Source organism: Castor canadensis, chromosome 4, assembly GCF_047511655.1.
Source record: "Castor canadensis chromosome 4, mCasCan1.hap1v2, whole genome shotgun sequence".
Lineage (NCBI taxonomy): Eukaryota > Metazoa > Chordata > Mammalia > Rodentia > Castoridae > Castor > Castor canadensis.
Window position 1 is genome coordinate 123,107,796 of NC_133389.1, and position 12,654 is coordinate 123,120,449.

The window sequence follows — 12,654 nt, forward strand, 5'->3', positions numbered from 1 at the left end:
AACAAAATGGAAAATTATGCATCAAATGCAAAGAAGTAACTTCTCCTGGGTGAGCCAACATTTACAACACACAGCATATTTAGTGGCAGAAGTATCCGGAAGGAGTTATAACGCTACATGGTACCTGCTCCCATCCCTCACTCATCCTTACTGTTATTCCCAGTGACTCACCTGGACAGAATAAATAAGGCAAGGTCAGTCAAAGATACAGGAAAACCAGTTGCACCCCAGCGTTGTAACAGCAGCCACTCTCCAATCACTAGAAATAGTGGCTCAACCTCCCTGGCTGGGAACCTGGACCCAGATAATTTGAATATTCATCACCTAACCATCAATGAGTGAATTCGGGTATACCCAGTACCAGATACTCCACAGTGCTGCCTTCCTCTTAGGTACTGTTCAATTCCATCCAACATTTAGCTTTAAAATCTGACTTTCTAGATATGTGCTAAGAATTGAGTAGAGATAAGCAAAAGCTGGCCATGGTGGTTCATGCTTATAATCCCAGTACTCAAGAGGCTGACGTAAGAGAATCAAGAGTTTAAGTCCAGCCTGGGCTACACAGTGAGTTCAAGGCCAGTATGATCTACATGGTGAGACCTTGTTTCAAAAAGAGAGAGAAAGAGAGAGAAAAAGCAAAATTACAAAATGAAGTAGAAATTCCCACAGCCTTTAGAAAAATAGTATTGTGCACCCACAAATGTGAGGTATTAGAGAGAACACTATAGAAGTTACGGAATAAAATCCCTGCTCTCATGGAACTTTACAATCTGCTTGCAGAGATGGAATAACAGGCATTAAAATAAATGTTACAGAGAAAACAATGTTACAAAAATGTTTTATGTACTTAAAATCATTACTTTGTTTTCTTTTTGCAAAGAAAATATTTGTTTATGTACAGAGTTTGTTAAATATTTTCACTTCTCACTAAGAGAATGGCAAACACTAATTATTAAAAAATAGAGCAGGGTCAAATAATCAAGAATGACAGAAGGAGTAGCTCTCTCATAAGCTCTATTTGAAAAAGAACCATTAGGTATAGCAAAATGGCAGTCACTGGTGACACTGACCAGAATGTTTTCAGGAGGTTGGTGGAAATACAAGACTGCTTTCAGTGGATTCAAGAAAGGCACAGTAGGTAGAACACACCTGTAATCCTAGCTACTCTGAAAGCTGGAACAGGAAGATCACAAGTATAAAGCCAGCCTGGGCAAGTTAGACCCTATCTCAAAAAAAAGAAAAAAGAAAGAAAGAAAGAAGATAGGAGGAGTGTAACTGGAAGCAGTCATTAAAGACAATTTTACATAAGTTCGTAGTAAAAAAGAACACAGCAATGGTCAACAGTTGAGATGACCTTAAAACCTTTTTAAAGATGAGAGATGTTTATGAAGTGCTTGTATACTAAAGACTAAATAAGAGCTCTCTGTTTCCTCCAGGTGTCCGAGCTCTGAATCCCAGCTCAACTGTGACAATGCTGATTTGTGCAAGGGCTCGGCAGCAAGGCTCTTTGGGCAGCTAAACGTGGAACCCAGTTTGGAGAACCCATTCTCCCTGAGTTGTCACGTCCACAGAGCGACTAGCCATCTTCATTAGTCCCTTCAACTGCATCCCCAGCTGGAGTTTCAGCAGAAGTTATGTAAAGGAAAGTGTTTAAATTCTAAAGAACAGAAAGTCAATAGAAATAAAACTTCAGGGACAAAGCAGCCCCGTTGCAGTCAGACCAAATACCAGGAAAAAAGCCTGCATTGTAACAGACTTCACCTCTTCTGTGGCACTCCTAAGTAACAAAAGAGAAGTGCCTCAAACCAGCAACAATTAGCGGTAGCTTTCCCCACACCAAAACCATTCTAATATGGCTCTCAATAAAACAAAATCATTTTTTTACTTCCCTGAAAAACAGACTGTACTATTTTTGAGCTACCGAAAGTCACTTGGATACAGTAATGGAACGAGCCATGATTGCTGCATTGTTCTGCTGTTTATCTTAGCCTCTGCATGAGTGGATTTCCTTGATGCTAATCCCATTAAAAGCAAAATGGCCTGCACTTCTGAATCTCTGTTCCTTTAAAAAAAAATCAGTTGACATGCTGTTTAATATCAGGTGCCATTTTACAGATGACCAGATTGAATAATAAAAAGCTTAGGGGAGAAAAAGAGCTTATACCTGTTTTACAGCTTTTAATACATATGTTCAGAAATATTTCTTAAGTTGTAGAATAACCAAAAGTACTTTAAGCATATGAGCATATAGAAGGAAAAGGCCAGACACAATAAGAATCTCTCATATCATGCCAGATTTATTTTATTTTTATTTATTTATTTACTTGAGGGCTTTTTTTTTTTCTGACACAGCTTGCAAAGCAGACAAGCTGGCCTCAAACTTGAGCTTCTCCTGCCTCAGACTCCCAAGTATTGGGATTATAGGCATGAGCCACCACTCCCAGCGCCCTAATTTATTTCAAAGATAATCTTTTATAGGGACGTTAATAACCCAGCCTACCTCACTATCTCATCCATTATTCTCTTACCTTCCCCCTCCCAACCTCCCTGACAAGGCCCTTATATACTATTCTTTGTTCTGGAAAGGAATTCCTGGAATGGACACAAGGTGCTCTGTCTTTGAGCTCAATGTCCTGATAGAGGCTTGAAAGGGTAGGGACCATAAACTTAGGGGTCTGGTCTGACAAGCAGGGCTACAAATTAGAGGGTCAATCTTCCTGATCTTTTCAAATAAGGTGGGGGAGTGAAATAAATTCTTTAGAGCTTTTCAACTTTTGTTACTAACTGTACATGGTGTCTAGGTATCTAGTACATTAAGACCCACTTTTGTAGACAAGTCTATTTCTGACAAATAGAGAATCAAAAGTCACATTCATAATGAAACCCACCCAATACTGTCTGCAAAGGAAGGAGAGGCTAGGGACTCAATGGCAGAGCACCTGCCTAGCAAGAGTCAGGCCCTGAACTCAAATCCCAGTACAACCAAAAAAAAAAGAAGAAGAAGAAAAGAAAGAAAAGGCAGGAAGGATAAAATAAAGGGAGTGGACTTGTTCAAAATTATCACAATGAGGGCTAGAGATGTGGCTCAAGTGTAGAGCCCTGAGTCCTGAGTTCAAACCCCAGTACCACCAAAAAAAGAAAAAGAAATTATCACAATGAAACCCCCTTGTACTATTAATATATGCTAATTTTAAAAAGTAAAAACAAAGTCATATTCATAAGCTAATTCTAAGTTTAGCCACAAATAATGAATTGTATGCATCATAATTTCAGAAACAAGAGACTAAAGCATCATGATTTCTGGTCAAGCCTCAGTTAAGCGTCAATCATGTGGGAGCCCTCTACAGCAACCAAAGACAGCTGCTCTAGGTCTAACATGACATTTAAAATAGCTGAGCAGCGCTGTGACATGATGCATCTCCATCAGTGCCCACTAACATCCCAAAGAGACAGCCAGGCATGGCATGCCTCCTAACAGGAGTAAATGCCCTTACATACAAGTACCGTGTCCTTCATCAACACCCATCTCCAAAAGTCCATGCACCTGTTCAGCCTCTACGTTATTCATTCTCAACAGGAGCAGCAAGGGGTGATTTTATTCCCAAAGGATACTTGACAACATTTGAAGCATTGTGGGTAGTTGCAGGTATGAGGCACACAGACAGATATCACACAATGAACTATAAAAGTCATCCAGCCTTGAGTGTCATTACTGTCAACGTTGAGAAACTGTGCTTTAGATCCAGGAGATACAAGGAACAGAGGAACATGTTAAAAGACATGAGAGGATGCAACAAGCAAAAGCCAGGCTGTGGGAAGCTGCAAGACAAGTGGCCTGGTTTCTCTCACAAATAAATCGCAAGGAGTGAAGAACAGAACTAGAAGAGAGATGTATCAACTAACCCAAAATAAAGATTTTATTTGGATCTGGAGTTAAATACTCAGGCTGTAAATGAAATGAGGAGACAGTTGGGGAATTTAAAAACTGACTAGATGTCTAACTCTTTTAAAGAATAGTACTTTAATTTTTAGGTGTGATAACCATATTGTGGTCATATTTTTTACTTCTATTTTTCTAGAGAAAAATACTAAAATATTTACATGTGAAATTATATGTTTCTGAGAATTACTTTGAAACAGTGGGGAGGAATAAATGAATGTAGGTAAAATGAGATTAGTCATGAATTGACAGTTGATATACTGAGAGATTCAGTATACAATTCATAGCGCTTTTTACATATGTTAAAAAATCTTATAATAAAAAACTTTAAGCAATAATTTTTTAAAACAACAAAATACCAAAGTAACCTTCAGGCAAAAATACTTTATAAACTTTCATTGCTAAAGAAAATTATTCTGCATGTCTGTAATCTCAGCACTCCAGAGGCAGCAGCAAAAGGATCATGAGTTTGAAACCAACCTGACTCAAAAAAAAGTAAAGAAATAAATAAATGCTCTCAGAAAAAGGTTTTCTGAGATTAATAATAATAACGAATACAATTAATAAATAAAAAATAATAATAAATAAATGCTCTCAGAAAAGAGCATGCACATACAGTTTAGATCTAGGTTAAAATCCTGCCTCCTCCACCTTTGTTTCCTGATAATCTTTTTCTTTGGGGGGAGGAATCCTTTGTACTCAGGATCATTTTTTATTAGAGCTTATAGTTTCTATAAGGTGGGAATGGCTATTACACTTCCCTGCAGTATTGATATGAAAAGTGTATAAAATTGTGATTGGTGCTCCATGAATGGCAGTTCACTTTCCCACTCTCCACAAGAGCTGTAAAGAGAGAAACAAAAATGGGGCTAGTCCTGCCCTACCCCATACTAGCACTTTCTAAGAACTTTGATCTCAGCCGTTCATTTCTTCTTGTGTGCATCTGGCTGTGACCAGATCAAAGCACTAACAAGGAAATAGGAAGATTTGTTTCTTAGTTTTTTCTGATCTGTGAGTTTTTTAAGAATACTCCTCCATAAATAAAACATAGCAACGAATAAATAAGATAGAAGGAAATACTAAAGAATACCTTCTAGCAGCAAAACCCCTTCCATATGTGAGAATATTTTAGGGCCACTATGTTCCCTGAAGAAGTGTGACTCATGTCATTCCAGAAACAATTTGCTATAAATCTGTATCTCTTTCCTTAAGGAATCCTTATTTCATCACCTACTTGTACTGAAAAAAATTTTTAATAAAAAAATTTTGATTAAAAATTCCTGTGCAGATATTTTATAAAGCTTACTTCCTTCCCTTCATTCTCTTCTATCACAGCTACTATGGGCTCATGTCCTGCCAGGTTTTTTCCGGAAGGCTTCCTGGCAAAGTTGCAAGGCAGTTGTAGGAGCAACTTCAGACTTGGCTGTGGGGTGCTCACATGGAAAACCTCCAAGCAGTCAGCTTCAGTTCCTTTTATTTTCCCAAAGTACCTTTCCCTCAGCTCCACTCCACTTGCAATAAAGCCCTCATTTTTATCCATTTGTAAATAAGGGATCAAGACAGGGCCTGTTGGCTAGTGACACAGGCCTGTAGTGCTCTCCTGGACTTGCACAAGGTAGGTCTTTCCCGTTCTGCAAATAAAGTCCTTCATGAATTGCAGTCACCAGACTTGGAATAGGAAGTTGGGTTGTGCCCTAGCTCTGCCATCCAATCTTGAACCAGCCAGTCTATACCTTGGGAAGTTTAAGTTTCCTTATTTATAAGAGAGTAGACTAATGCCTGCCCCATTATTCTCATTAAGGAACTCAATAATAACTGGGATTTATATAATGCTCTGAAATTTACAAAACATACCATTTATCACCATTGTGAATCAAAAGTGTTTTCTTCATTTGCTTCAATGCAAGGCCTAGTGTTTGCTCCACAAAGAGTGAAAATCTTTGACTCTTGACCTTGCTATGTTGTGGCATCCTGATACACGCTATCATCTCTAAAACTGCCAGTGTAAAGTACAAACTCTCTGCACAGTTTCCAAGTTCAAGGGAAACTCAAATTGGAGACACCATAATTCTTTGGAAAGAGAGCTATTATGATTTCGAAATTATTCCAGAACATAACTACCAGGAACTCTGCTATGGAAAATGGAGGGACAGACAGCCCAGACAGCTCTCTCAAAAACAAGTAAGTGACATGCAAGGGGAGAAAATTTGAGAATTACTGTTTTAAAAATTGTACAAGTGTGTGGATAGGGATGTACCTCAGTGGTAGAATGCTTGCCTACCATGTGCAAGATTATGTGTTGTATCCCCAGTATCACACGAAAGAAATTTTAATAAAATAAAATCATAAAGTGGTGTGGTTATAGCATAAATCGGGCTTATTTAGGCACAGGTCTTTCCTTTTCATACATGCACTATTTCTTCCATTAACAGTACAGAATAGGAACAATTTTTTCACCATAGCAAATATGTGCTAGCTCCCACACTTCACCATATTGGAAAGTTTAGAAAAAATTATAGAAGATAGTCCTTCTATCAAGAGGCATCACATATACCATTTGGATCAAAGGGAAGAATTTAGGGACAGTCCAGAGAATAAAATTAAATCAAAATGATCAAATAACAGATGTGGTATCCCACAAGAATAGACTAAAACTCAAATTTTAAATTTTTGACCAAAGTGTCTAAGGTACACAAAACCTGTTCACCAGTTATTAGAATATTGGAATAACTCCCTGAATTTTAAAAAATAAATTTAAGAGTAAAGGAAAAGAAATATGTCTATTCAGTACATAATTAACTTAAGAAATGCAGTCAGGTGCTAAAAGGAGTGTCAGGAAAAGTATTCAAAAACCCAAAGAAGTTCTGGGGAAATCCATAAATGATAGATTTTTAAAAGAAACTGGTTATTTCTGAGATTAAAAATATTAGAAAGGACTATCACACTGAGACAGGAGACAGTTTCTGTGTTCTTATATTTTAACAGTTTTGCATAAACCTCAAGAGAGACAGATTCTTCTTTATCTATGTGTTTTGGTCGGGGTGATATTTATACGTTATATGTAGAATACTATACCTTTTATTTTGTGACTGAAATTGTCATTCCACAGAAAGCCATTTTTTGGTACTGCTGTAAGTTGAGCCCACATCTTTGCACATGCCAGTCAAGCACTCTACCACTGAGGTACATCTATGGCCCAGGAAAACCATTTTCAAAATGTAACATTTCCAAAAAAGAATATGGAAAACATTCAGTCCACAAAAGCAGAAAACCTAATGAGAAAGTTTGCTTAGAAACTTGCCACAGCAAGGGATTCAAAGTTAAAATTGACTAAACTAGATTTTGTACCAAATGTATTCTGTGACCTTTTGGAATCCCATTCAATATTAATGTTAGTTTCTTACTTCAAAATATACAAAAACTTGATGTGCTAAAGCAGGCCAAACTTAGAATGTCTTGTTAAAAACAGACTCCTATCAGAACATCACCCTAATCCACAAAAGAATCTACCAAGAGATTTTGAACAACAAAAGGCGTATTGTAGACATTTCTGTCCATCAACAAATCTAACAAATTGATTAAAATGCCAAGGACAAGGGTGAAACCAAATACAGTGCAAAGACTGAAGCTGACTTACGGCAGTCTCTCTCATCTGTTCCATCTGAGCAGTCTCTGACATGGTCACACCTATATTCACTGGGAACACACTGACCATTGGAGCACGTCAGCTGATGACTTGAGCAGGTCGTCCCAGCTGTGAGGGGGACAAACAGTACTTAATTTGTAATAAGGATATTGGAAAGCAAAGGCAAGCAGAGAGCATATGGAACAAAAAGGTCACAGGGACACAGGCAGAGTACCCAGCTAACCCCGGGGCTGGACTTACAATGCAAAAGCAAATGTATTACATTATCTAAATACCCACCAAATAGCCAACAATCAAGCATACTAGTGTAGACAATGATACCAGCAATGTGTGCTGAGAGTTCAAGATACACTGGAAAGACATGGGAAGGAGCATAAATGTCAACCAAGGATTGGTAAGCACCCTGTACTCCATCATCATATCCTTGTTCAAACAAGGACAATTGCCTAAGGGATAATAATGGCTATTCCTGAATGGTCAGAATAAGAGTGACTTTTTCTTTATAGTATTCTCTGTTTTATAAACTTTCTATGTTGACCATGTGTCAAGTTATGGAAAGAGTTTTAGTTTATCCTACATTGATTAGTAAAGGTGAGTCTCAGCAATTCATCAAATTAACCTGGACAAAAAGGATAAAATAAAATGAACTGGAGCCAACAACTATGAGGGAAAACTATTCTGTAGGCAGGAATTACCTCAGCTTGGTAACACTGTCTTACTATGTGATTTTTTAAATTGTCCACATAAAAAAGAGAAGCATTCTAAAAAAGAATATTACCCTCTAATAAAGTAAAAAAAAAAAAAAAAAAAAGGTTTTCCCCAGAACTTTGACAGAACTTCCTATAACTCTGTACTAAAGATACCTAGGGGGCTGAGGATATGGCTCAAGCAGACAGCACCTGCCTCACAAGCACAAGGCTCTGAGTTCAAACCCCAGGACGGCAGGGTCAGGGGTAGAGCTCAAGTGGTAGAGCACTTGTCCAACATGGTCAAAGCCCTGGTTTCAATCCCCACACCACAAAAAATATATATAAATAAAAATAAATAAATACTTTGGTTTAGGAAAACTTGGTTTCTGGAAAAAAGGAATAGGTATCTGTAAAGGAATGTGCCATCAGGGATTAACAAGAAAAACCTTCCTAAAAAAGAAAAAGGAAATGACAGCTTTAGAGTGTGTATTTGAAAGTTCAAACATAGATATTATCATGTGATAAATAAAATGCAAAAAAAAAAAAACCATTTTCCATGCTTAATTGCTTACATCTTTCTTGTCACTTTGGTCCTTTCTTCTATTTGTTTCACTATGAACATGTCATGGAATTCTTAAATAGCAAAGGAAAATTTTCCAGTCAGGCTATTTCTGTCACTTTTGTATGATTGTTTCATATTTTCTCCTAGTATTGTGTGCCTATGGCATGAATCTTCCATAATAAGGACAGAATGGATAGACTCTTCTACAGGCACTTAAATGTCTGAATTCTACCAATGGCAGAGACAAGGTTTTATCTGAATAAGGTTTAAAAGATTAACACTTTCTCATTTAACTCTCAAATAACTTACTTAAGTATATATGGCCAATTTCCTCAAAACATTAATAAGCTTCCATTCAGCCCTGAAAACGCAAATCATGAGTGGTCTTAAAATATGAAACAAAATTAAAACAAATTACCAGTGTTGTGTTAACTTCCATGGCTTTTTTCTTAAGATCAAGCAAAAATAACTCTACATTTTGAACTTAAGATTTCCAAGGGTTTATGAGGGAGTAATTAAAAGCTCACTCAATGTAGAAAAAGGACTGACAAAAATCATACAATTCCATCCACCAATCTAGCACTTAAATGCCTTTACTCATTCATTACACACTTACCTAGTGAGGTCCTATTAGGTGCCACAACCTACACTAACTACAGGAATGTGCAGATCAATAAGAGCTGGGCATGATGACACATGCCTGTAATCCCAGCATCAGGAGGCTGAGGCAGAATGATCCCCACTTCAATGTCTGACTGGGCTACATAGGGAGACTCAGAAAAAAGAAAAAGAAGGCACAGTCCCTCCCCTCAAGGAGCTTCCAGTCTTCTGAGGGGGAGGTTGAAATAACTCGAGGGCAAGCGTGAAAGTGGACCACATGCACACAGGCATCACAGAAGCAGCATCAGGGAGGGTGCCCCAACCCCATTCCTTCTAGGACAACAACATGGACTGGGACAATTTCCAGAGGATGTGACACCTCCCCTGCACAGTCAGCTAGGCCCAAAGAAAAGAGGACTGTCTAGCAATGAGCAATAAACAGCAGGCACAGAGGCAAAAGGCTGAGCAGGACCTGCAAGCACTGCTGTGCCTCAGTGGACCTTCCAGAGCAGGAGCAGCCAGAGAAAGACAAAGAAAAGTCAGCACCAGCCACATTGTAACTGCCATTGTAAACCGTGTGAGGGCTCTGGAACCTTCTCCTGGACAAAAGGTTTGGGTTGGATCTTTCCAGCATCAGTGTCAGGGAGAACCTGAGCAGACCCAGGAATGGAGGCAGGGAGGCCAGCCCAGACACTGCCACCGCCCAGATGAGAGAGGCTGGCAGTAAATGGGGCATAAATGGAAAAGGAGGGCTTGGCTTTAGAAATGTGCATAAGGCGAATCAGGCAGGAGTGGTGATGAAATTGGGCAGTAATGGAGAAGAAAGATTCAAGACCAGCTTCCAAGCTGCTACGAGGGCTCAGGAGGACTGCGATGTCCTCTTCCTGCTAACCTATTACATCTTGCCTGCCACTTCCAGAAATCTATCTATATACAAGACTAAAGTGAGGGCAAAAAATCTGGGACCTAAGAATAGATTTGGGTCTCATCAACCTAGAGGGCCAGTGACATCCTGAGAAGGGCAAGATTAGCCCTGAAGAGTATCTGGCTGCAGCACTGGCCAAGCCACTGGTTGTCACTGCTTTGTTTCTTGCTTCAGCCCGTACTATGGTAGCTACAACAGCAGTCAGTGCAGGCACAGCCAGCGATGTCTCCAGCAGGTCCTCCTACCAACTCCTACTTTCCGCTCCACCTGGAGAAGAGGTACAGCACCTGCCTAGCAAGTGTGAGGCCCTCAGTCCAAACCCCAGTGCTGCCAAAAATTTACAAAATAAATAAAATACAAACTAAAATAGAAATTAATAGTGGGGCAGAAGTGATGAAAGGTCTGAATGCAGGATACCTCAGGCACAGAACGGCTCAGCCACGTGAATGAAGACTCTAATACATATTTTTCTCCTTTCTTGACCATAACATAATCCATAATCTTTACTACATCCCCACTTTTAGTGGAATCCAAATTCTGAATGAGACTGCTACCCTGCATTCCCTGATCACTTAGGGCCCAGCTCGACACTTATAAAGAATCATCCCGTTGCGCGGAACCTATCTGTGACAGGTTAGATTTTAGGTGTGTGAAGAACCAATAGAAGATTCCTCTCTAAATACTTACGACAATGCTGATGTTCATCTGAGCCATCGGGACAGTCCTCATCTTGGTCACACACCCAGGAGCGCGGGATGCAGCTCCCATCGCTCTGACACTGGAAATAGCCCGCCTGGCAGGAAGAGTGAACTAAAACAAACCAAAACAGCACTCATTATGACAAACACCTGCCTCATGACACCAACAACAGTGCTTCAAAAGAATGTATGCCAAGTCCTACTCAAGATATTTGAAAGCAAATACTCAACAGCCTTTGTACTAGAGTCTACTCAAAGTTCACCGTCAGGTGATCTCAGTAATGGCATCAGAACAAACTAATGATGCAAACTAAAGCAAACACACATGCACATATATTTGTGATGAGATTATCAAGTTAAATTTTAATCTAAAGAAAAATCAACCACAAGTTTTTGTTAAATTATTTGAAATGTTTTGTAATATCTAATAGTAAAGTATCATGACAAAATAGAAAAATCCATGAGATTTGGAAAGGAAGCTCAAAACTCCAACAATTATTATCTTCACTATTTACTTACTTTAGGATCTTTGACAAGTTCTCTGAGCCTTAATGCATGCATCACAAAATGGACACTATACCTACCTCGCGATTTGTTATAAAAATAAGTTAAATAATGTAAGTGAAAGAGCCATACAAGGCTAGTTGTTATTAATACTGACATTGGCATTATTGATATTATTGTTGTTATAAGACATAACATGTAACAGCATGTTATCTCCCTAGTGATCCATTTATTCCATGAAAGAAATGTAGGGCTAGGTGTGGTGGCTCACACCTGCAATCCCAGAAGGTGGAGACAAGAGGATTCCAGTTGTAGGCAGCCAGGGCAAAAAGAAGTTAGTGAAATCCTATCTCAAAAACAAGCTGGGCATGTGGTACTCACTTGTAATCCCAGCTCTGCAAGATGCAAAGTAGGAGGATCATAGTACAAGGCCAGACTGGGAAAAAGTGTGAGACCCTACCTGAAAAATAACTAAAGCCAAAAAGGGCTGGGAGAGTGGCTCAGTGGTAGAGCACTTGCTTAACAAATGCAAGGCCCTGAGTTCAAAACTCCCAATACCTCTGAAAAATAAAAAATAAGATAAATAAAATCTTGAAAGAAAGCAGAGGATAAAAACCTTATCTGTGCAGGAGCAAAGATAGGAATTACATTCACCTTCTCAGAAATATTCCAGAGTGAAGAATCAGCAACAGCCCATCACAGACTTCAGAAAACCCAGTACAAATTGTTTCCATGTCAAGGTTGGACACAGGGAGGGTAAGACAAGAACTGGTAGAAATTGAGCCACTTCCCCATAAGGGGGAGAAGCTGTTTTGGATGCCAGCCATTCTCTACTCAACCACACAGATCTCAAAGACATGTGCCCAGCCCTGGATCTATCACCAAAGCTCAGCTCCTCTCTGCTACAGCTGAAATCACCAAAGACGTTTATGTCACCCAAAACAGGGCTCACTTACGGCAGCCATGTTCATCTGTGTCATCCAGACAGTCTCTGGTCCCATCACACCTCCAGGCTGCAGGGATACAGTTCCCATCTCCACAGCGGAAATGCCCACTGTCACACCCTGCAATACAAAAAGACAGTTTTAAA

General features: G+C 39.2%; 1 protein-coding gene across 2 annotated transcripts in view; it reads right to left on the reverse strand.

Annotated features, from left to right (window-relative positions):
* Lrp2 (LDL receptor related protein 2) overlaps window positions 1–12,654 on the reverse strand; it is a 177,899-nt gene that overhangs the window by 132,855 nt on the left and 32,390 nt on the right. For both annotated transcript variants that reach the window (XM_074071047.1, XM_074071046.1), the window contains exons 2-4: window positions 12,521–12,628; window positions 11,050–11,172; window positions 7,578–7,694 (exon numbers count right to left, since the gene is read on the reverse strand). In XM_074071047.1, coding sequence (XP_073927148.1) covers window positions 7,578–7,694; window positions 11,050–11,172; window positions 12,521–12,628 — 348 coding nt within the window. The remainder of the gene's footprint in view (window positions 1–7,577; window positions 7,695–11,049; window positions 11,173–12,520; window positions 12,629–12,654) is intronic.